This window comes from Hyla sarda, chromosome 1, assembly GCF_029499605.1.
Source record: "Hyla sarda isolate aHylSar1 chromosome 1, aHylSar1.hap1, whole genome shotgun sequence".
Classification (NCBI taxonomy): Eukaryota; Metazoa; Chordata; class Amphibia; order Anura; family Hylidae; genus Hyla; species Hyla sarda.
The window spans coordinates 91,603,057-91,629,450 of NC_079189.1; the positions used below are offsets into that span (position 1 = coordinate 91,603,057).

A 26,394-nucleotide genomic window follows, 5' to 3' on the forward strand; every position below is an offset into this window, starting at 1 on the left:
GGAAGTGTAGTACACCCCTTTAAAGCAAGGGTTTACCTTTGACCTTAAAATTCAGTTTACATCTAGATTAATGTAAGTAAGAAATGATGTAACTTCCATAATACTTGGCTTTACTAATCTTACACTTCTTCAGCTACAACAGTTCAAAGCCTAATACAAGTCAGGAGAGCAGATAGATAGGTTTCTAGATAAGAACAATAAGATAAGCTATAACATAGGATCAATTGTATATTCATTAAAGTATATGCAACTTTACTTCACATTATAGTTACACTTAATCTATATATAAACTGTGTTCCAATGTGACCCAGCGTTCTTACAGCCTATCTGGAAGAGAAGATCCCTGATCAGTGGTGTCAGAGCTGGGATATCTCATCAAGCTAGGAATGAAGAATGCCCCCGCTGACGCTGCTAACTCTATACATGAGGACCAGGAGGTCATGTGACTGTGCACCAGGCTCCAATCATTTTGTGCTTATCCCGGAGAAGTTGATTTTGTCTGCTTTGATTATGGCCTCTGTATCTTTCATGTCTTCCATAGAGAACTTGAATTGACACCATCATCAAAAGTTCTGCTGACCTCATTTCTACAATAAATTTATGACGTAGTAGGGCATATTCACACAGGTAAAAGCCAGTGTGGTCTTTTAACATGGAAACCCACCACAAAAAAACATGTAGAAAACATCACTACCAATGTAAGCATAGGGCTTTACCAAGTAACTAGAAAGAAAAAAAAATAAATAAATAAAAAAAAAATAAAAAAATAAAATAAAAATGATATATATATACACGCACATTTGGTAGAAAAGCTAATCGATATACACATATATATATATATATATATATATATATATATATATATACACATACACACATACACATATACACACATATCAATTAGCTTTTCTACCAAAGAAAGAAAACTGGTAATATATTAAATCTTCCAGTGGAATTAAAGGGGTACTCTGCTGGAAAACATAAATTTTTTTTTTTAATCAACTGGTGCCACAAAGTTGAACAGATTTGTCAATTACTTCTATTTAATAATCCTTCCAGTACTTTTCAGCTGCTGTATGTTCCACTGGAAGTTATTTTCTTTTTGAATTTCCTTTCTGCCTGACCACAGTGCTCTCTGCTGACACCTCTGTCCATTTTAGGAACTGTCTAAAGTAGAAGCAAATCCTCATAGCAAACCTCTCTTGCTCTGGACAGTTCCTGACATGGACAGAGGGGTCAGCAGAGTGCATTGTGGTCAGAAACGAAATTGAAAAAGAAAAGAGGACAGGTACTGGAAGGATTATGTTTACATGGAGGGGGCGAGTTGACCACTGCTCCCAGCGGTCAGACCCACGCGATCAGACAATGTGGATAGGGGATAAAAAGTTAAGTACCTAAGTTCCCCTTTAACGAGTGTATATGCTCAGATTAGTTCAGATCAGTTTAAAAATTATTGCCGGGTACACTGTAAATCTCAATTCTAAGACGGCTGCAGAAACCAACAGAATCCTTAAAGGGTTAGTCACTGAGGCCATAGATGGAGACGGCACATCCGTATAAGCAGGCTCTTGCTGGACATTTTCTCTTGTAGCACTCTAAGAACTGCTTTTGTGAATTGCAAATTACAACATATCCCAGTATGCCACCATCTTCTATAGTCTGAATACCCCTTTATAAATTATTTTAAATAATTCACTGGAAAATGTGTTTCAAGAAAAGTAAATGTGTAATGAAATCAGCCATCAGGAATGACTTCAATAATGTTAATTCTTCATATGAGGCACAAAAACGTCAACGTATAATCTCCATGGGAAGCATGAAGTAAAATAAAGTGTGGCAAATGTACTTTGCGGAAGAATTATTGGTCTCCCTGGCGGTAAGCTGGCACACATTAGTACTGTTAATGTAGCATGCAGCAGCTCACTGTGCCCCTTGAGTCACTAGGTTATATTCCTATAGGCTTGGTATGGGCTGCTGGTAGTAAATTTCCCAGTCAACATAATAGGACACTTAAGTATTATTATAAGAGAGGTGACTGCACATCTAAGCCTTCGACTATTCTGGTATCTTATTCTAGGAATGACACAACAGACCGGCAGTCAATGCAGAGAATTAGAGAGTATTTAAAAGGTTCCTTATAGTAATGTGGTTACAGCGGGTGACGTCTGGGTAATCACATTACATCTTATCAGCTTGCAATACTTATTAAATCTTCAGTCGCAGTGAATTCATTTCGCTGGGAGTCTGGACAACAAGATCATCTTGGCACAGTCCACTGAAAGGCTATATACCGGGAAAAGACCGGAGAGCACTTACCTGTGCTTCTGTGTTGGGCACATGACGCTTGTCTCCTGGACTAAAGGTTTTCTTGCAGTTGTCCAGCCACTATAAATGAAAAATACCCCAAATCGATTGGTAAGTGCAAAACATAGTAAAAAATCATTATATTTCAAACAGACCAATAAGGTAGAGTCATAAGACGTAAAGAAGGCCTCCTACATAAACAAAAGCTTCATATTAAAGGCGTACTCCTCTGCCCTAGCGTTTGGAACGTTTTGTTCCGAACGCTGGGTACGGGCGTGATGACGTCACGGCCACGCCCCTCAATGCAAGTCCACGCCCCCTCAATGCAAGTCTACGGGAGGGGGCGTGGCAACTGCCACGCCCCCTCCCGTAGACTTGCATTGAGGGGGCGTGGACTTGTATTGAGGGGCGTGGCCGTGACGTCATCACGCCCGTACCCAGCGTTCGGAACAAAACGTTCCAAACGCTAGGGCAGAGGAGTACGCCTTTAAAGCTTATCTAAAAATGACAGGGAGCCTAACAAGCTCCATGCAGGTGTTGCCATTGGTTGAGGTTGAGCCCAGTATTATTTAATAGGCATCCAAGTAATAGACAAGAGGTTTGGCAGAGCTAGAGCAGATCTCAGTTGTGGCGCTTCCTACTCTATGATGTCTATTTGCCCTATCAGGACACATAGAAAGGGATATATCATGAGATCCCTGCAGCTGATTTAATAGGATCAAGTCTGGACGGAGATTCTGTCCAAGCGCTAACATCATGTAGATAGCGTAAAGACTGATTAAGTTCTACATAAAGTGTACTGCATTACTGTATAACTGTATTTTACTTACAGTATCTAAGCTTTGCTCACATTAAAGCAGATCTGTACATTATTGCACAAGTAGGATCTGCACATTTCCAGTTATTATCCCACCGGCAGGACACACACAACCAGTGTACAGTGAGCAGAACGTGCTGCACTGCGTGTTTTGCAGAAGGACGAGATGGCTCTTTATAAGAGACCAGTTCTGACCATTCATTTCCAGCTATTTATAGACTCTTCATAGTAATCATTATAACCTCTGGCCAACCTTCAAGTGCTGCAACAATGAGGAAAGAAGAATGTGTTTCTCTGGCCGTCTCAATTTAATAAAGGCTACTCAGTGAATTAACCACAGCGATCTGCATTAGGGAAGACGGGGGAGGGGAGGGACGGCTCTCTGAGGAATACAGTGCCTGATTCAATTAGTGACATGGACCCAATGTCCACGGTAAATCTTATTTCCCACTGACAGCCATTGTTGCAGAATCACCTGTTGGCGAAAGAAACAATTCCCGATTGCAAGACGAGGTAATGCTACAGCTAGGATCCCAGGTTAAAGTTCTGCTACAATAAAACTCAGTACAAAACATATTTCCCTTTAATTATTGTCACCCAATTCTTACTAGAATGTGAAAAAAAGCACAACCAAAAGACAAGCGTAATACCAATCCATAGATCACACAATAAATGTCCACATGAAACTGTAAGAAGATGGGGAAGAGAGGGGGCAATACAGGTAAAGGTTATCGCTTTAAAGAAAATGTCAGAGACAAGTCTGGGTGTTCTGACCCCGGCCAATGGCTAGACTGCGCTGGGAGAAAAGTGCAGCCGACTGACAATCCTGTAGGCTTAGGCCGGTTGACCACGTTTTTGTCTCTGGTTTAAAAACCGTACTGTAACCACATACGTTTTTTTAAACATCGACTTCAATGGGAAACGCACATGTATACAGTTCCATATGGGAGCCATATACGGTTTTTACTTTGCACATGCGCATTTGCATCCTAAAATCCCCACCCAACACCCCTCCCATTAAAAATTGACAACATTTTAAATAAAAACGGACAGAACTGTATGCACTTTTAAAAACTCAAAAACACCCCAAATGGGGAATGAGGGGTCCCAAGACACAATAACTGCAAACCCCGGGGCCGAATCCCAGGAGTCACTAACTCCCCTCTTTTTATAATCCCCTAAAATGTAACTTATTAGTATTTTATCAAATAATCCCACAAAATGTGTTAAAAATAAGTGTCAGTGTAAGTGTTAAAATATAGACACAGCCACCCCCGACATGTTTAGCTGTAAAAACAGCGTTATCAAGAGGCTATGTGGCTACAATGTAGCCACATAGCCTCTTGATAACGCTGTTTTTACAGCGAAACATGTCGGGGGTGGCTGTGTCTATATTTTAAGTTGCACGTCATTGTGTTGCCATTGCAGCATGCTGCAGTGCCACTAATACATTGCTCATCAGACAGGGGTTTCCCTACTGGCCATTTTGGATTGTTTATAGCAACACTCTGACACTTATTTTTAACAAATTTTGTGGGATTATTTTATAAGATACTAATAAGAGTTACATTTTAGGGGATTATAAAAAGAGGGGAGTTAGTGACTCCTGGGCTTCGGCCCCGGGGTTTGCAGTTATTGCACTTTTAAAAACGCATACAGTTTACTTTTTCCCATACTGTTCCATCCGTTTTTTTGCCATACGGTTTTCTTTAGAAAAACGGATTGAAACAATATGGCAAAAACATGATGTGAACCCAGCCTAATGCAGTGTTTCCCAGTCAGTATGCCTCCAGCTGTTGCAAAACTACTTCTCCGAGTAAGATAAGACTTAAAACTCACCTGCCACGTCTTGTGGGGACATGTTTAAAACTTTTTATCGTTTGGGATATTCCAGGGAAAAACTTATATATATATATCTCAACTGGCTCCAGAAAGTTAAACAGATTTGTAAAATCTTAATCCTTCCAATAATTATCAGCTGCTGAAGTTGAGTTGTTTTCTGTCTGGCAACAGTGCTTTCTGCTGACATCTCTGATTGTCTTGGGAATTGCACAGAGTAGAAGAGGTTTGCTATGGGGATTTGCTTCTACTCTGGACAGTTCCCGAGACAGGTGTCATCAGAAAGCACTTAGACAGAAAAGAACAACTCAACTTCAGCAGCTCATAAGTACTGAAAGGATTAAGATTTTTTAACAGAAGTAATTTACAAATCTGTTTAACTTTCTGGAGCCAGTTGATATATATAAATAAAAAAAAGTTTTTTCCTGGATAACCCCTTTAATGTTTGGATCACTGCCAATGAAAAGAACATGCAGGAAGAGTGCATGTGTCTTTCTTGCTCTGTGTCTATGAGACCTGGACAGCCCTATAGACTTACATTGTAAATCCATGTCAAGCGACATAGAGCCTGGGAGAGAATGCGCTGTGTGCGCACTTCTCCCGACTCATACTCATGATTGGACAGGGTGTAACTCCAACCAATCAAAACTTTTGATATGTCTCTGACACATGAAAGCTTTCTTTAAATGCCAGGGCCCATGTAAAGGGGCACTCCACTGCTCAGCATTTCGAACAAACTGTTCCGAACGCTGCAGCCGGGAGCTTGTGATGTCATAGCCCCGCCCCCTCAATGCAAGTCTATGGGAGGGGGTGTGACAGCTGTCACGCCCCCTCCCATAGACTTGCATTGAGGGGGTGGGGCGTGATGTCATGAGGGGGCGGGGCTATGAAGTCACAAGCTCCCGCCGCCGGCTTCAGCGTTCGGAACAGCGGAGTACCCCTTTAATGCTGATAAGTAAGGTGCATGAGGTGACTCCATGGTATCCATAACGTCTGCAGATATATTGTGGCACCAACTTTCAATCAAGTCGGAGGATTTACGATCTCTTGTCTCATTATGTCTCACTAGATCAGTGCACACTGGTTCTCAATAGTAAGAGGGGAATAAGCTGCTGATAGACTTCTCTTCCTTGAGAACAGATCAATCATTATGAAAGGCAACTTGCCTGATCCTTCATTCCAGACATCTGTTATTAAAGGAAAGTTACAACACCCCCTATAAATATTGGACAGTCGCCTGGACCTTCAGAATCATGAATGCAACTGTGAGAGATAAGTGTCCACAACAGTGTTTCCCAAGCAGGGTGCCTCCAGCTGTTGCAAAACTACAACTCCCAGCATGCCCGGACAGCCGAAGGCTGTCCGGGCATACTGGGAGTTGTAGTTTTGCAACAGCTGGAGGCACCCTGTTTGGGAAACACTAGTTTACAAAGTCCCTCAGGTTTTTACGAAGATTTAATTTACATATAAAGTAAGATGATCTAAGATAAACCACCTATGCTTTAAAAATAAATATATAGTTACATATTAGGAAGTTAAAAAGAAAAAACAAATCTATACTCATTAAGTACCTCTTCTGCTGACTCCCGCTTTGAGTTATACGTGTCTAGATGTTCCTGCAGTTCTAGCACACTGAACTTCAGCGTCTCCAACAAGCCACTTGACATGAGCTGCAAGCAGAAATGGACCCACCACAACTTTAAATATAGTGACTTAACGGAATAACAAAAGTAATAATACAGCCATAATAGTAAGGTAATAGGAGCTCTAATCCTCCAAACAAGACAAGACAAACAACACACACTAAACCAAACCCGACTGCTGCCCTAAACTTCTGTCTATCTTCTCCATGTCAGTCAGATTGCTGCCCCTGCATGCACCGAAAATAAAAAAGCCTGCTGCACCGTAATCGAGAGTGCCTCCTCAATCTCTTTCTTCCATGAGTGACTGTCTATGGCTGCATGCACACCACGTTTTTTGCAATACAGTTCCCGTATCAGGTTTCAATGAAAAACGGATTCCTCAAAACCGGACTAAACTCTATCAAAACGTGTGTACAAATTTGAACTCATACGGTTAAAAAACATATACGGTTTGAAAAATAATGTCCGGTTGCATCAGTTTTTTTTTTTTTTAAAGTAAATTATACGTTTGTAACTAGAGATGAGCGAACTTACAGTAAATCCGATTCGTCACGAACTTCTCAGCTCGGCAGTTAATGACTTTTCCTGCATAAATTAGTTCAGCTTTCAGGTGCTCCTGTGGGCTGGAAAAGGTGGATACAGTCCTAGGAAAGAGTCTCCTAAGTCATCAACTGCCGAGCCGAGAAGTTCGAGACGAATCGAATTTACTGTAAGTTCGCTCATCTCTATTTGTAACTTTTCACTCCATTATGAATAAAGTTTCACTTGTTTGATTGAAATTCCAAGAAAAAAAACTGTGCAAAGTCAAAACCATATGGTGCAAACCGGATGGAACCGTTTGCACATACAGGTCTGTACGGTTCCCACTGACTCCCATGTTTTAAAAAAAACATATACGTTTCAATACGGTTTTTCACCCGGACCAAAAACCGTGGTAGACTATGGTTTTGGGTACGGGAAAAAAACCTGACAAAACTGTACAGGTTGCAAAACGGACACAACCTGATGCATCTTTTGGCTTATATGGTTTTCAATGGAGAGTCAATGCATACGGTTTTCAATACGGTTCCGTACGGTTTTCAAATTGAAAACAAATACGGGAACTGTATTGGAAAAACGTGGTGTGAACCCAGCCTATGCTATGTTTCTGAGGATTGAGCACCCTGATCGATGCTTATAGGAACCTGCTTGCCCGCAGCATTAAAAGGTCTGCTGATTGCTGGAGCTTGTGAGATATCTATTATACCAGAGACGCCAGTGCCGGTCTTTCTCTTCCAGTCTGTATTTGTCTTCTCCATGTCAGTAACGATGCAGTTTATTGTACATGACATAGACTGCAAGGCAAAGAATGTCTAAAAGTGAGGAGCACGCACAGGATGTGGACAAGCCGCTTACCGTCTCCGCATCCACAAAGACTGTCGGGCACTCTGAACTTGCCATCATCACCTCCAAGGAACTTTTAAACTTGGTGCCTATTCTCTGCAGACTTTCTCCCAGGAAGTTGATGGAATCATTTGTTATCACCCCAAACTTTTTTTGAATGCTCTATAAAAAGAGAAGACAAGCTTAAAGGTGGCTGTCCATCAGTAATATACATAGGGTGAAATCTACCAAGCTGAAAGTTGCAGAACTCTGGCTCACGTTGTGCCAAAAAACGACTGTGTCGACTATATTATGTGTTATGGATAAACTTTTTATTGCACTAGAAAAGGGTCTTGAAAAATTAGTGTGGCCAATAATAGGCGTGGCTTAAAACACAAAGTTTGATAAAAAATTATGTTGGAGATTGCTAACAAGCCAACCATAAAATGGCATAAGGAAGAGTAGCCAGATGCAATGAGTTTATTGTACAGCATGAGCCAAGGTATTACATTTGGCACATTTTCTTAAGGCGGTGTCAGTAAGTTAGTTTGTTTTTAAAGGGGTTATAATGCAATAGAAAGACTGCACTGCACCACATTTGTCTACAGGTTGTGTGTGGTTTTGCAGCCTAGTTCCATTAAAGTGAATGAAGCAAAGTTGTAATACTGCACACAACCTGAGGATAGGTGTGGTGCTGTTAATTAGAAGAAGAATGTAACTCTGTTTTGCTATTGCTAAATAACCCCTTTAAAGCTGGGTGTGCACCAATATGTGTCACCAGTGAGACAATTGACGTTAGTTTAAAGGGAACCAATCATTAGATTTTACCCTATATAATGCTTGGCAAAGCGTTATATAGGGTAAAATCTTTATCCTCACCATCCCCGGGGGACGCTCCTGCCCCCAACGATGGTGCAGATATGAACTTCTAAACTAGTCACCGCCGCGCCCGTAAGTAGTCCCCTTGGCGGGGAGCTCCTCTCACCTAGTCCAGTTCTACGGCCGGCAGCGACGCCCCCTCCGCTTGATTGACGGACTGAGTCATCACTCTGCTCCGTCTGTTCAGTGAGCAGAGCGATGACCCAGCCCATCAATCAAGCGGAGGGGGAGTCGCTGCCGGCCGTAGAACCGGACTAGGTGAGAGGAGCTCCCCGCCAGGGGGACTACTTACGGCCGCGGCGGGAAGCAGTTTCTAAGTTCATATCCTCAACATCCCCGTAGGCAGAAGCGTCCCCCAGGGTTGGCGAGGATAAAGATTTTACCCAATATAACGCTTTGCCAAGTGTTATATAGGGTTAAATCTGATGATTGGTTCCCTTTAAGGCCCCATTTATATCTCAATATACCTGAATTAAATCTACTAGCCTTTGACCTTTTTCCCAAAATGTATACTTTTTCCCTGGACTTATACACTACATTTCCGAGTACTGCAAAAATATAAAAATAAAAAAAGTTTATGTTTGGGAGACATACCCCCTAGTAGACTACATTCAGTCTAATAAAGTCAATAGGTTTGTTGCAACATATGCTAAAATATCTTGTTGCTGGTACCCCAAGGTATACCTGTAATGTAACCCCATCAAATAGGATGTGAATGAGGCCCAAACTGGCCATTTAAATACAGGATTGGATTATATAAAGCAAAATACAGTCCTGCTATTCCTTAAACCTGGATTCTCCAATCCACCATGTTATGATTTTAGAGAACCAAGTAATTTTTTTAGGTCGGCTCAGTTGTTCCGTAACTTTTTTTTTGTCAGAGAATAGTTTTACTTACAATGTATGAATCCTATTTAACATGTAATAGCGGGCAGACTGACCTGAAAAAGCTTGGAGAAGATATAAAAGGTATACACAGCACACGACCCATCTGTCTCGGACAACATCTGATTGACGTGACAGCGCCAGGCTTCTTCCTCATCCTCATACGCCACTGGCTGGAAGGCAGCTAGTATAGCAGAGAGAAAAGGGGAAGGTGGAGGAGACGCCTGGACCTCTGGATAGCCATCCGGTTCCCCATCATCTTGGCTACAATTAAAGCACAAGTTGTTATTATCAGTTAATAAGCTACTAGATGAGTGTTTCCCAACCAGGGTGCCTCCAGCTGTTGCAAAACTACAACTCCCATCATGCCCGGACAGCCTCCGGCTGTCCGGGCATGACGGGAGTTGTAGTTTTGCAACAGCTGGAGGCACCCTGGTTGGGAAACACTGCACTAGATGTTTCTACACAAGGAGCACTGCTCCACATATAACATCTAACACACCCAGGTTGTCTCTATCGCTTACTTACAGGCTCAGCTCCCCAAACAGCCTCACAACACAGGCTGAATAGATAAATTTGAAAGCCTTCTTGCTTATCAAAAAGGAAGACGACATCTCCATAGAGGAAGTGAAACATCGCACTGCTAGCTGCCATCTACATGCTATCTTGTTGGTAGGCTGATCTTCAGGACATGCAGGCAGAATACACAATGACTTGCTGGAGACCGGCCAAGGGTGGCTGCAGCAGACGCACTTTTTTTTTTTTTTTTAATTATCTAAAGTAATATCTGTGTATAGGGTAGGCAAGAAACAGCCTAAAGAGCCTGCATTTCTAGGGCGATCAATTTAATGATCCTGTGCCGCCTGTTTTCTGCCAAAAGAGCGCGCACGTGATGCACTTGCTCAGCAGACAAATGAATCAAGGCCCTCAACCATTTACAGCAGGAATCCTTTAACATGCTACCAGCAGCATCTGTTTAATATAAAGCCGACAGCTAAGTATCGGGAATGGGGATCGGATGAAAAGACTACTTTTATTTAGTCGCGTTTTATAATGCATGCATCACTGCGCTCGGTACTTTAACCCCGGTTTATCTCTATAAGCACTTGCTATTAAGAAATGGCAAAGAGTAACACACAATGTACTATAGATAGGCTGCGGACACAGAGCGTCTAACCCTTGCAGATGTCAGGCTGTTCCCATAGCTATTACTATATCAGCAGATCCTATAGGAATAATCAGGATCCACCTACAAACATTTAAAGGAAAAGTTTCATGCTGGAAAATGTATGTTTTAGATCGCGGGGGTCTGACCGCTGGGGCTTCTCCTGTACGGAGCCCCAGCTATCCCCGAGAAGGGCGCATCATGACCCTGCACGAAGTGGGGGCCGCCACGCCCCCTCCATATATCTCTATGGGAGAGCTGAAGATACCAGAAAGGCTCTGCCATAGAGATATATAGAGGGGGCATGGCGACCATTCCTCTGTTATGTCCCCCTGGAAATGTATAAATTAATTGATGACGGAATGTTAGCATTCCCTTTGTTATTGGGGTGTGTCCCTACACAGTCTTAGGTCATGTTTACATGGCCGAAAATGTGCGGAATGTCTGACAGGAAAACACGGGCGAACATTCCGCACATTAGAAAGTTCCGCCAGGTGCTAGGACTGCTTGGAAATGCGCCGTCTCATAGACGACAATGCATTTCCAAGTGAAATCCGAAGAAAGAATAGACATGTCTATTCTTTCTGTGGATGACAGAATCGGGATTTTAGCAGAAGAAACACCTGTCGCAGAAATTCCACTGCGTGCACAATGTGGCAGAATCCCATTAAAATCAATGGGGCTCTGCTGCAGCGGAAGGTCAGTGCGGAATATTCCAGCAAAATTCCGCGTGGACATGCACCAAAAACCACGTCCCCCATGTGTTTACTAATGGCCGAGCAATGTTGCAAATAATAGCGACAAATGGCATAACATTGTGTGGCACTTGGTGAATGCAGGAGTGTGTGGTTTCAGTGGCATGTTTAATCTATGCTGATAGCAATCTGTGGATATGCCATGGTCATTTTTGCGGTTGTGCAGAAATTGCAGTAAAACCAGCAAATTTTAATGCTGTGATTTTGGAAACCACAGGAACAAAATCCATGATATTACTGGGAACAAAATGCTGCATGTGAACAAAGCCTCAGATTGTGTAGACCGGGCAACGCTTCTCATGTCAGTTTGCATAAAGGAAATGATCATACGCCAACATTCAAATTATCATAAGCCAATATTCCTTGGAAAAGTCTTAATAATCAAATAGTAAACTGGAGAGTAAGAGACCTGCCAAGTTGTCTTCGCTTATTAATAATAATAAATAATACAATAAGTAGGCTAATAAAGATTTCATAGGTAATAAGGCTAACCTTGATAAATAAGAAAAATCAGCTTCTTCTTCCTCACATCGCTCATCCAGCTCCTTTAAAGCCAGCGTGACATCATCTTCACAGACAGAATCCGGGGGGCTGTCGGGAGCGGTCGGCTCCTGTGCATCACATGGTTCTTCCACTTCTAGAGGCTCTTGACAAATCAGAGCTTCATGCTGCTCCTGCGCCACGTATGAGCCGGTGTCTTCACTCGCTGTGCTCAACTGCTCGTCCTTTACAGCTGGGCTGCCATCCTGAAAGTAAACCGGCTCGATCAACACTAGATCCACAGACCGTTATCAAGGGTAGTGTTGGCAAATCATGTTTCTACACCTTTCATTTGTGTGGTGTAATGCGCCAAATTTACTAAATGGTTACACAGCATGTGATAACTATGGTGCTAGTATACTTAGTATAGCCAGGTCAGGGTCGGAGTGAACTTACGACAAATCGCACAAGATAAATTGATGACCACAGCAAAAAGTCAGACTATGACATAGCTATATAATTTTAGAGTAGCTTCGAAAGCAAAAGGTTCAATGAGAACTCTAAACAGTGACAAATCGTGAAAAAAAATAAAAAAGGAGATAAAAATGTTAAATTCCCCTTGATCCATGCTGAGATGAATAGTTAAGAATCAAATCTCTGTAAATGACGCCAGTGTACTTGACTGCAGGCTGAACAATGTGTGAATAAAGCCTAATATCATACAAAGGTCTGACATACATACACGCAGAACTTTCACTACAACTAGCAACAGGTATCTTCAATATTATTAAAAATCTCAAAATAACATCTTCACTAAAATATTTTTTATATACATTGCTTAAAGGGGTACTCCTGTGGTTAACTTTTTTTTTTTTTTTTTTTTTAAATCAACTGGTGCCAGAAAGTTAAACAGATTTGTAAATTACTTCTATTAAAAAATAGAATCTTAATCCTTCCAGTACTTTTTAGGAGCTGTATACTGCAGAGGAAATGCTTTACTTTTTAGATTTCTCTCATGTCATGACCACAGTGCTCTCTGCCGACATCTCTGTCCATTTTAGGAACTGTCCAGAGCAGGAGAAAATCCCCATAGCAAACATATGCTGCTCTGGACAGTTCCTAAAATGGACAGCAGAGGTCAGCAGAGAGCACTGTGGTCATGACATCAGAGAAATCTAAAAAGTAAAGCATTTCCTCTGTAGTATACAACCCATTAAGTGTACTGGAAGGATTAAGATTTTTTAATAGAAGTAATTTACAAATCTGTTTAACTTTCTGGCACCAGTTGATTTAAAAAATAAAAATAAAAAAGTTTTCCACGGGAGTACCCCTTTAAGCTCTATTTGTAGTTTTTTTGTTATTTCCAGCTCTAAAAAAAGGTTGGGTGTGTAAAAAGGTCCCATTAGGACATCATGTAGGACAGGCTTCCTTCTGGCAGACCAGGACGGTCCACACATGGGCCCTCATTTACTTAGAAAATCGGGTTGTAAGTCTATGTTGTTTTCTTACCCGACTGCTTTTTTCCCCTGGTATTTATTATTATGTCGCATCCTGTTTGTCGCACGTGGGTTTTGTTGGTTTTGGTTTCCAACTCCTCCGAGTTGTCGGGAAAAAATCCACAACAATTCAACAAATTCGGGTTGGAAACCTTTATAAATACGTGGGAAAGCTCAGAAATGTCGGGTTACGCCCCTTTTTCGGGTTTGGGAGAATCCACATCGGGTCCGTCGGGAAAAAATGTTGCATCGTGTCGCAGACTGGCGCACGATGTCTGCAACATGTCGCAGACAAATATGCGCCAAAAAAACCCGACAAAAGAAGTCGGGTTTAGAATAGTAAATGAGGGCCAATATGTGAATAGTTGTAGTGATACATTTCGCTTGGAGCAACACACAGTACAGCAAAGCAATGTACAATCTACCATAAAGGAGAAAGCATTTTTATCATTTTAACAGGAGACAAGACGACTCTACTAAGGTAGAGCTGTAGTTCTAGATAGTTTTATGTGGTCCAACTATTTTGTGCCAAAGACAGTATTAAGGTAGGTTCACATGTACAGCATTTGCAGTGTATTTTGCTTTCTACTTACTGCAGCTGATTTTGCTACCCATTGAATTATGGGAAGTAGAATACGCAGCAGTCCTTTAGAGCAGCGTTCCCCAACCTTTAGCTCTCTAGTTAATGCAAAACTATATCTCCCATCCCATAGTTTTGCAACAACTGGGAAAGGCCAACACTGCATTAGTTGTATACAATAAAACCTATAGGAGAAAAGGTTCTCCTCCACCCATACACAAAGCTTCTAAAAAAAAAAAAAACAGCATTTTCCAACCAGGGTGCCTCCAGCTGTTGCAAAGCTACAACTCCCAGCATGCCCGGGCAGCCGAAGGCTGCCCGGGCATGCTGGGAGTTGTAGTTTTGCAACAGCTGGGGGCACCCTGGTTGGGAAACACTACACTAGATGTTTCTACACAAGAAGCACTGCCCCACAAATAACATGTAACACACCCTGGGTTGTCTCTATCGCTAACTTACAGGCTCAGACTCCCAAACAGCCTCACAACACAGGCTGAATAGATAAATGTGTCTCAATAGTAGGAAATATAGCTACTTAAATGAAGGCTTATGGAATGGTTTTCTTTTCTTTTTAAGGTGGCAATGGGTTTTGTTTTCATAATCTATCTGATCATAAATTTCTTTAGGGTGTATTCACGCACACTGTATCTGCTGCAGATTTTATGACATGAAATCCGCAGTGGTTCCGGTGTGTGTGAATACAACCTTAAACAAACTAATCCTTTTCTGTGCAACAAGACAATACAAACTATAACACTGGATAGATCAAAGTTTCCTAAAAAAAAAAAAAAAAAAAAACCCAAAAGCTAATGTATATCTATTGAAAAGTCAAATGAGTTCCCTTTCTCCTCTCCTGAAGTTTGTTGCTACACATCAGCGGCTTTTAGAAAGCCTCCCAAAAAAACAGAAGACAGACAACAAAGAGCTCCCATTCCCTCCCACATTACCTTAAAGGGGTACTCCACTGGAAAACATTTTTTCTAAATCAACTGGTGCCAGAAAGTTAAACAGATTTGTAAATCAGCCCAAACCTATATAGGTGGTAATTAGCCACACTAGGGCCATTTCACTCCTAGCAGCCTCCCAGTCTGACTGGGAGAGCAAGGTAAGTGAGCCTTTACACCTTGTTCACACTGGTGTGGTGCGGGGCGGCGTCCATTGCTGCCGTGGCGCTGTGTCTGCGGGCGGGTGCGGCCCATAAACTGGTTTGAGAGGCATTGGGGCCGCTCTGCCAGTGGGTCGCTCCCCCCCTCGTGGGCATCTGTGTCGCGGCGATGGTGGTCGCCGCCCGGTGCTACGCCATTTTATGCTAGGGACGTTAGGGACCCATTCTAAATAGGTGGCCTTGACGTGGCGAGTGGGCTTGTACTTTTTGATCAAAAATGTATACTAACAACATGTTAGTTTTTGATATTGTGCTGAGAAGCAGTCAGATCATTATACAAGATTGTAGATGTGCACCATGTCTGTATTCTACTTGAATTCATATTGAGATTTGTAAATTACTTCTATTTAAAAATCTTAATCCTTCCAGTACTTATCAGCTGCTGTATTTTCCACAGGAAGTTATTTTCTTTTTGAATTTCCTTTCTGTCTGACCACATTGCTCTCTACTGACACCCCTGTCCATGTCAGGAACTGGCCAGAGAAGGAGCGACTCCCCATAGCAAACCTCTCCTGCTCTGGACATTTCCTGACATGGACAGAGGTGTCAGCAGAGAGCACTGTGGTCAGACAGAAAGGAAATTCAAAAAGAAAAGAACTTCCTGTGGAGCATACAGCAGCTGATAAGTACTGGAAGGATCAACATTTTTAAATAGAAGTAATTTACAAATCTGTTTAACTTTCTGGCACCAGTTGATTTAGAATTTTTTTTCCAGTATTGAGAAGTGGGATCTCACTACCTAAAGAGTTCCCTGTTCATAAATATCTAAAAGGGAGCTGCTCAGAAGAAGTGGGGATCGTATCAGACTATGCTCACAGGATCACTGCTGTGTGCACCTACCTGTACTCCAAAAACCAAGTTCTGGTATCGGACAGATGTATTTTGCAGCATGTTCTGGTGGTTTACAGCTGCCTTTGTAAGACTCTATGCACACCTGAACACACCTTAAATGGCTGCAGCCCCGGATAAAAAAAAAAAATATATATATATATATATATATATATATATATATATATATATATATACATACACCCATCTCTCAATACTGTCCCAAAGCCAAGACGTATAAACAGTGAACAATAGAAGAACAATGCTACCTTGTACTGTATTTCTTATGAATACTGAAATATCAAGGTAGTCACAAAAACCAAACAGACCTATTCACAGAATTACAAAGGAGAAGTGTTCATAGCTCACATTACAGAGCAGGCTTTTTAGAACTCTGCCCTACAGCATTTAGCTAAAGCAATGGAAACTGTATCTATTTTTTAGATAAAAGTGGATAAGTAACACATGTAAGGTCTTTTATTAGTCTTTACAAAAAAAGATGTACCGTATATCTCAGGCTGCATTCACATCTCATTTTTGCAATACGGTTCCCGTATCAGGTTTTTTTGTAAAAAAAAAAGTATGTCTCAAAACCGGACAGAACCGTGTACAACCATATATACCTCTGTACGGTTTTAAACCGTATACGGTTTAGAAACGGATTTCCGGTTGCATATGGTTTAATACGTTTTTTGGAAGAAAAAAAAACGCCTACGGTTTTGTTTGTCCTTAATTAAATAAAGTTGTCCTTGTTCTATTTGTGGAAAGAACTTTCGGCGTGCACTGCGCAAGTGCAAACTGCAAAACCGTATTGTGCAAACCAGATGGAACCGTATGCACATATGGTTCTGTACAGTTCCCACTGACCACCATAAAAAAAAAAAAAAGAAAAAACGTATACGAGTTGTATCCGGTTTTTCACCCGGACATAAAACCATACTAGACTACGGTTTTGTGTACGGGGAAAAAAAACGGATAAAACCGTAAATAGTGCAAAACGTGGTTGTGGTATGTTATATGGTAGAGCAATATGTCTAAATAACACAATACAGTAGGATGCTGAAAGGGAATGAGTCACCTAGAGGTTTTATTGTTTTTGCTGGTTAGAATCATACCCTGAAAGATGCTCTATTTCTAATCTGGTTCTATTTTCTGATGTTATTTTTTTGTACATTATTATGGGGGAATTCATCTTGCCTGAGTGTTTCTAAAAGCATTTACAGATAAGCTTTATGGCAAGTCCCAAGGACATAGACACCGAGTCACATAAATGGGAAATGTTATTGGGCATATTCCATAACCTTTGAAGAGGTCATTTCATAGGGAGGGGGAGGCTGAGCTGTGAGCATCATCTATTGTCGTCTCTATCTACTGGTGTCCCCTTTTACTGTAATGCTGTAGACATCACTTTCCAGCTGCCTCCTCCTTATTACCGACAGAACAGGAAGCCTCAGTTTAGTTATCGGTAGTGAAAATGGAAACGGCAAGGTTTGTATGTAATATAGATAGTAAAAAGAAAAATTTTAAAAAACACCACTAAAAGTTCTTAAAAATATGTTAATCATAAAAACTTGATAACCAAAAGGTCATTTTCTTTTTGACACATTTCTGCAAAAGTATAAAAAACTATTGGTTTCAAAAGTAAAAATACCAGACAACAAACAGATTATTTATCTGCAATATTCCCTTAGAACACAGAAAGCTGGTTGACAATCTTACTGGGAACTAACTGCAACAATAGCTATATAGGTGACAAACTAAGATCTGAAGCAATTTAGATGGCCATAATGTGAAAACGTTTTACACTTTGTGTTATGGTTGAGCCCCCCTGTGGGTCTCATGTATGAGGCCTAAATCATCATAGAATCTTATGGTTATATAAGCTCACTAAACTAAAACTGCAGGAGGTCCCGGGATTGTGAACGCAATACAAACACTACAATGTGGACACCTTAAAGGGGTACTCCGGCCCTAAGACATCTTATACCCCATCCAAAGATTAGGGCATAAGATGTCTGATCGTGGGGGTCCTGCCGCTGGGGACTCCTGCAATCTCTCATGCAGCACCCACCTGTGTGAGCTCCACGCAGCGATTGAGGCTCCGAGTCTGAAGCGTTACGACCATGGGGCCGGAGTATTGTGACGTCACGCCCCACCCCCTCAATGCAAGTCTGTGGGAGGGGGCATGACGGTCGGCCCTGTGGTCATAACGCTTCAGACTCGGAGCCTCCAGCGCTGCGTGGAGCTCACACAGGTGGGTGTTGCATGAGAGATTATGGGGGTCCCCAGCGGTGGAACCCCCACAATCAGACATCTTATCCTCTATCCTTTGGATAGGGGATAGGATATCTTAGGGCCGGAGTAGCCCTTTAAGGCTGCCTCAACCTGAAAGTATCCCATTTATACAGCCATGTCCTTAATTTATACTCTAAAAAAAATGCTGACAGGTCCAATTTAAAAACCATTGCAAAAACAGGCCCAATCCATCACATTGATAATTGTGAGTTTCTACAAGATAACAAAATTATCTTGTAAGGCACCATGTTTGGGGTCACTTAGTTATCACATTTGCCTTATGACATGATAATCCATCATGCTGGAAAAAAAGATCCCCACGTTTTTCCTAGACCATTGGAAGAGGTTACTCTTGACATCAGGCCAGCCTCCAAAAGCCTTAGGGCATCTGTACACACAGAGGCGGACACCTTGCTGCTGCCATTCCTGAGCAAGCCATGCACTGGAGGTAAAGAATCCTCTATAGGAGATGGTCCTGGCATTTGCTGGTATCTAAACATCCTCCAAGAGAATATTTTCCATAAGATCCAGTAGCGATTCGATGATTAACAATTCTTTTTCCAGCCCAATGGAGTACCATGTCATGAGTCAAAAGTATTACCTATGTAGGAGATTTATTAAAACCTGCACAAAGGAAAATTTGACCAGTTGTCCATAGAAACCAATCAGATCGTTTCTTTATTTTTTTTTATTTTTTTAAAGGCCTCTGAAAAATGAAAGACGCATGGGCTTAAAGGAGAAGTCTCGTGGTGAAAAACTTACCCCCTAGCCGCCACGCCTCCTTCATGTATCTCTATTGGAGTGCCGTTCCACTATCATCGGCTCTCCCATAGTGCTTTATGGAGGGTGTGTGGCCCCCACATTGGGCAGGGGTAGGGACGTGCCACTCCAGAGGCGACGCCGGGCTCCATAAAGGAGATCGCGGGGGCCAGAGCTGTCAGACACCCTGGGATTTAGGACTTATCCCCTATCCTGCTGATAGGGGATACATTTTTCACCACGGGACTTCTCCTTTAAAGGCTGGGAAAAAAAATTCTGGAATACCTCTTTAATAGACTAAACATAGTCTAACTGTGACTACACATGGTCTGTTTTAGCACAATAAAATGTATACTGTTGTATAGAAAAGCAAAAGCAGACTAGGTTTGGTATATTACAGTAAATCGGTATGTGACTGAATAGCTTTGTGATAGTCTCCTGACATATACCAATGGACAGGACCCAGACTTTAGTTCACACCCTAGGAGTATGCATGCTGCAGTATACATTGGAATACCCATTTCACAGTTTCCTTACTTATTGGTCTAAAAAATAACTACAAAACTAAACTAAACAAAAAAAATAAAAATAATACACACAAGTGGAAAAATAGTACTTACAAATAGTTGGTGGCCATTAGCTGCCATTTCTCATCCTCCTAGGCCATTTAACACTGAGATCGGGAGTTTGGTTCCTGAGTGATCACCATGGGTACAGACTATCCATCACTAACAGAGCTGGCCTGAGGTCCTAACCCCAATTACAGCCCAATCACATAAAGACTGAAAGCCGATCAACTACAAAGCGTCACCAAAGAAAAAACATTGTTCTAGAACCAAATCAACCATGCCCACAAGTGTACAATAAATTGCCCCATTCACCCAAAATGGTAACAGAATATCAGGAATATTTGTAACCCTTGGGGGTGCTTTTTGATATCTAAATATAATACAGCGGATAAGGGCCCCCAAAAGGTTAAAAATATTAAAAAGATAAACAGAAAAATAAAAATCACAATCTGAGGTATAGGACATGTGCATTCAAATCAAAACATAAATCTAGGAGACAGAATTAAAAAGATCCCAAATCAGCCATGCACCAGCCCAGATTTCTCCCCACCTCAGGCAGCTGACTGTTAGCGCTATCTGGAGGGGTCACCTCCACACTTGGGGTCTCAGATCTGGTTTGTATCACTTCCTCTGTCAGAGCATTACTAACTGAGTCTTGGGATTGGAGGAAGTGGTCCACGTGGTCAGCCATATTGTCCTCCGCTGCAGAGTCATTCTGAAGCTACAAAAAAAAGCAAAGTGTATTAGTATTCATCATTTCACATCTACCACTGTTCACATTAGAAAAATTATTTACTCATCAAGGTCCTCAGTGCTGCTGCTGCACGACCACTGGTGCTACCGCAAGATCAACGAATGCCTTAAAGGGGTACTCCGGTGGAAAACTTATTTTTTTTTAAATGAACTGGTGCCAGAGAGTTAAACAGATTTGTAAATTAGAGAAAATTTTGTATTATTATTTTTGTAAATTTTGTATTATTCATTAGTTGTACGCCTTACAGGGAAGCGTACAGGAGCAAGGCAGCAAGGATATATAGCCCACAGTTTCCTCCAGCGCGGGTGATATATATTTATTTTCTATTAGATTTGTAAATTACTTCTATTAAAAAAAATCTTAATCCTTTCAGTACTTTTTAGCAACTGTTTGCTACAGAGGAAAATCTTTATTTTTTTTAATTTCTTTTTTTGTGTTGTCCACAGTGCTTTCTGCTGACACCTGATGCCCGTATCAGGAACTGTCCAGAGCAGGAGAAAATCCCCATAGAAAACCTATGCTGCTCTGGACAGTTCCTGACACGGACAGAGGTGTCAGCAGGGAGCACTGTGGACAACACAAAAAAGAAATTCAAATAGAAAATCATTTCCTCTGTAGCATACAGCTGCTAATAAGTACTGGAAGGATAAAGATTTTTTTTTTTTTATAGAAGTTATTTACAAATCTGTTTAACTTTCTGGCAAAAAAGTAAAGAAATTTCCTCTGTAGCATACAGCTGCTAAAAAGTACTAAAAGGATTAAGATTTTTTTAATAGAAGTAATTTACAGATCTGTTTAACCTTCTGGCACCAGTTCATTTAAAAAAAAAAAAAAAATTAAATAAAGTTTTCCACCGGAGTACCCCTTTAAGGCATCACTTTCAGGAGCATAAATAAGGACATATATAACAAAAGGGTGAAGGTAGCAGGTGCCACATGCACTTGTAACAACAACAACTGGCATGTATGTATCTGTACATTAGTATTTCCCAACCAGGATGCCTCTAGCTGTTGCAAAACTACAATTCCCAGCATGCCCGGACAGCCGAAGGCTGTCCGGGCATGCTGGGAGTTGTAGTTTTGCAACAGCTGTAGGCACCCTGGTTGGGAAATACTGGAGTATATTGAACAAAGCGGAAGGGGCACAGCATTCATTGGGGCACTTCTGCTTCTTTGTTTCAGGGATCGGTGGGTGTCATGGGACCTAGATCCCCACCAATACTTCTACCATGTTGCTACAACATGTCAAATTTAGATTTTCTTTTTCCTAATGAGTTACTCTTAGAAATAATAACATCAAATAACCATCAGATTACTTCATGTGTCCAGATCTATGATTCTTGACTGCCAGCAAAAAGATTTCTATAGAGGGAACACAGACAGACCCTCCCATAGACATGAATGGAGGGGGCGTGGCATCACGAGGAGGCGTGGCGTTACATTACATCTCCAGTCCCGTAAACCCGAAGGGGTTTTCCGAGCCTGGAGACGCAGCCGTGCATAGAATGCAGGTGCTGCAGGGAGATCACAGGGGGTCCCAGTGGCGGGCCCCCCACGATCAGACACCTAATCCTTTGGATAGGGGATAAGATGTTTTTGCCCGGAATACCCCTTTAAACACTAGAGAGAACAACATCATACCATGTTTGAATGGGACAGGATCTGGCTGACCGTCAGGGCTTCTTCCTCTGAAGACTCGTCAGTGTCTTCTTGGTTGGTTAAGTTCAGGCTGGGGGTGCTCCCGGAGTACTGACATTCTTGCAGAGATGGGGTGTCCCCTTTGTCAATACTGTCCAGCGAACGTCTGCGGACTCCCCAATTAAAGTTGTCAACACTCTCGCCCTAAGGGGAAAAATAATAATTTAAACAGAATACGTATGACCCTCCTCTGGAAATCCCAAGTCAATGCACACTAGAGGAGGGTACAGCACATGCCACTGGGTACAGGGATAACAACATGGAACAGAGAACTTTGCCTCTATGCAACGACTACTAACATCAAACTTTACACATTTTATGGACTGCAAACACACAAACACCACGGGGGATCAGAGGTGAAACAAGCCACTCCACCAGGCTGCAACTTACCTGCAGCTCCTGGTTAGCAAAAAGGAAAACACAAATAATCATAAGTAACAAAGACAAACACAGAGTCAGGAGAAACCATAAAGTTATGTCACATTTACATTAGAAAAGTACATATATGGACTATGAGGTGCAGACAGTAGAGCCTAAGGGCTATGTCACATGGGCGGTTTAAGTGTCCCATAGTTATGAAGTCAGTATGGTTTACACGGAAAAGAAATGGCGCTTCACAAGGCATCAAATGCTGCATGGTGAAGCTATTCTTAAACGGCTTTGCCCATCTCATGTAGTGCGGTGCTGTGTTTTTCTCTGCACAGTGTTGTTCCCAGCCACAAAGCTGTACATGAAAATGGGGCCACGCTGCAGATTGCTGCACAGATGGGTGGTGAGGTCCACTGTGCAAATAGCCAAGGAGAAGCAACAAGACACCAGCGCTTCATCCCCTTCATTCTCATGATCGGTGGGGGTCTCAGACCTCATAATTATATAGTAATGGACTGCCTAACATGCCATTATATTGTGAGGGAGGGACCATCGCTTCGTACAAAGAATAAGGTATTGCACAAGTCCCCGTTCAGCCGCACAAGGAGAGCCTAAAAATCTGTAATACAAAGCTTTGATGTGTCAACTAAATCTCATAAGCAACATTTTTATAATTTTACGAATATAGTTTCCGCAGACCAAGTTTATTCTATAGACAAGCTATTTGAAAAGAATTGTCATATGCATTGCCTGAAATTTAAAGAAATATGACATCTCGGCTAACTTGGGCAAATATATCCCCATGGGACATAGCCCTTTAATTTCTGATGTGCTCATAGTATTGAGATTTTATTATACTCTCCATACTGGAAGTTATAGAGAAGTGAGTGTGAAAAAGATGAGACACAAGGCTTAAAAATAGGACAAGCTGAGAAAATCAGGACTATAGGAATATTGACTGGATTATAGCTAAAAACACATTCTCACATACACTGAAAAACATGTAACCACAAAAGCACAGGCTGTATCCTGTCTGCTCCACTTTGCTGTATAAAGGGAGCTGCAGTAAACTGGACGAAGCATATATCAATAGGTATGTGGTATATCCCATTCTGCTATAGCGGTCATCATAGAATGCTCCGCATTTACAAGATAAACCTATAAGATACCTAAGGGATTTCATTTTGAAATCTGCTGACTGCCATTACCAATCAATCCACATGGTGCGGACATACATAACCCTCATCTATGATGTGCTCTGGTGCAATCTGAGACATTCAAGGGCCTTTTATATGGAGTAGGGATCGACCGATATCAATTTTTTAGGGCCGATACCGATAATCGGCCCCCCTGCAGATCAATGATTTAAAGCGGGCGCTTTAAATCAATGAACTGCATCGGCTTTTGTGGGGCCAGAGACTGCCGTCTCCCGCTTCTCTCCCCTTGCCGGTCCTTAGTCCAACCGCCGCTGCCCCATTGCCTCCCCCATCCCCGGTTTTATAATTACCTGTTCCCGGGGTCCGCGCTACTTCTGGCTCCGACAGCGTCCTGAGCTGTCACTGTGCGCACTGACTGACGTCGCGTTGAGGACATGACTCGTCATTGCGCAGTGCACAGCGTAACGCAGGACACCACAGGAGCCAGAATTAGCGCGGACCCCGGGAACAGGTAATTATAAAACAGGGGATGGGGGAGGCAATGGGGCAGCAGCGGCAGCGGTCTCTGGCCGGGGCGGTGCGGTGGGGTGTGCGGTGCGGGGCATTATCGGATTATGTAAGGTAATTGCCGATACCGATAACGTCCAAAATCGTGAATATCGGCCAAACATATTAAGGATCGGTCGATCCTTAATATGGAGCAGATTATAGATCAGCCAATAAAAGAGCAAACGCTCGTCTACCATCATTTACGTGGGCATAAAAATCCTCATTTTTGGCAAACACCCCTCTGTGTGTAACTAGGGGATGTGCTGCTGAGGTTAATGAAAGTGGGGAGCAGTGGGAATGATCCAGCGATCGTTCGTGCAGCCCTTCACTTGCCCACTTGTATATAGCCGACAGGCGCTTGTGTCATGTGATAGTCTGCTCCAGTCTAAAAGGATCCTAAACTTTCTTCTTCTACATAACAACTGAAATAGTGTAATGAAATAGCATATTGCCCGCTCCAGATGCTGAAGCATCAGGGCTCTTTAAAGAGCCTAAGACAGTGTTTTCCAAACAGTATGCCTTCAGCTGTTGCAAAACTACAACTCCCAGCTGTCCGGGCATGCTGGAAGTTGTAGTTCTGCAACAGCTGGAGGCACACAGTTTGGAAAACACTGGCCTAAGAGCTAAAAGGAAATCGGCAATTAGATACAATGCTCAAAATCTGTAAAGACATATGCTCACAAACTTATAAGTAGGATTTTATCTACGGCTATATACTCTTTTTATACTTGTTGGAGGTAGACATCTGGAGTGTTCCCCGATGCATACTTCTAACCTATTCTACTGTATAGCCATACAGAGCCTTATGCTGGCCATTGGCTCATATGAAATGAAAAACACATAGGCCCTCATTTACTATTGCAAACCCAACATGTTTTGTCGGGTTGTACGCCAGAATTGAAAAAACCAGACTAACTCTCCATTTTGCTAAGAAAACCCAAAAAAGGGGCATGGCCGCCTGTGAAAGGGGGTGTGGTCTCCAAAAAGGGGCGTTTTCCTGACATTTTCCCAAAAAAACAACATATTTACTAAGGTTTCCACATAAAATGTGGTGGATTTGAGCTGAGGAAAACCTTACAGATCAGAGCAGGTGTAAAAAAAAAAAAAAAAAATGTAGGGACAAGTGGAAAATGTAAGGAAACCTTAGTAAATACCGTGGAAAATTAATTGTAGGGAATTAAAACCCACAAAGAAAACTCCACTCCACTATTAGTAAATAAGGGCCATACTGTATTGCGTTTTTTTTCGACAGCCCATTGTATAGGAGTGTGCACATGCCACCCTGAGAGAGGTGAAATGAAGCTCTTTCTGGTGCATATGTTGAACTTATTAACCTGAACATGGTGTGATCAGAGCCTAAGCTGTATAATACAGTTCAGCCTGGCTATAAATGCTAACTTAAAGGGGTACTCCGGTGGAAATTTTTATTATTTTTTTTTTTTTTATGAATTGGTGCCAGAAAGTTAAACAGATTTGTAAATAACTTCTATAAAAAAAAAATCTTTATCCTTCCAGTACTTATTAGCAGCTGTATGCTACAGAGGAAATGATTTTCTTTTTGAATTTCTTTTTGTCTTGTCCACAGTGCTCTCTGCTGACACCTCTGTCCATGTCAGGAACTGTCCACAGCAGCATAGGTTTGCTATGAGGATTTTCTCCTGCTCTGGACAGTTCCTGATACGGGCATCAGGTGTCAGCAGAGAGCACTGTGGACAAGACAAAAAAGAAATTCAAAAATAAAAGAATTTCCTCTGTACCATACAGCTTCTAAAAAGTACTGGAAGAATAAAGATTTATTTTTTTTTTTAATAGAAGTAATTTACAAATCTGTTTAACTTTCTGGCACCAGTTGATTAAAAAAAAAAGTTTTTCCACCGGAGTACCCCTTTAATAGATAACAGCATGGCGGCAGCCGCATTTTTATCCTTCACTCTTCTCAGACCTAATTTATCTTCTATTTTTTGACATTAGCAATTAATGTCTAGTGTTTACAAAAGGCGATATTGCAAAAGCTGATTGGCTGACATTAAGAACTAGACCCGGGGGT

At 41.8% G+C, this 26,394-nt stretch overlaps 1 protein-coding gene across 13 annotated transcripts in view; it reads right to left on the minus strand.

Annotated features, from left to right (window-relative positions):
- Nucleotides 1–26,394, minus strand: part of FRYL (FRY like transcription coactivator) — a 358,656-nt gene that overhangs the window by 8,858 nt on the left and 323,404 nt on the right. For all 13 annotated transcript variants that reach the window (XM_056557831.1, XM_056557771.1, XM_056557761.1 and 10 more), the window contains 7 exons: nt 22,216–22,416; nt 20,372–20,542; nt 12,142–12,395; nt 9,786–9,993; nt 7,999–8,148; nt 6,532–6,630; nt 2,317–2,385 (listed from right to left, as the gene is read on the minus strand). In XM_056557831.1, the coding sequence (XP_056413806.1) occupies nt 2,317–2,385; nt 6,532–6,630; nt 7,999–8,148; nt 9,786–9,993; nt 12,142–12,395; nt 20,372–20,542; nt 22,216–22,416 (1,152 nt within the window). The remainder of the gene's footprint in view (nt 1–2,316; nt 2,386–6,531; nt 6,631–7,998; nt 8,149–9,785; nt 9,994–12,141; nt 12,396–20,371; nt 20,543–22,215; nt 22,417–26,394) is intronic.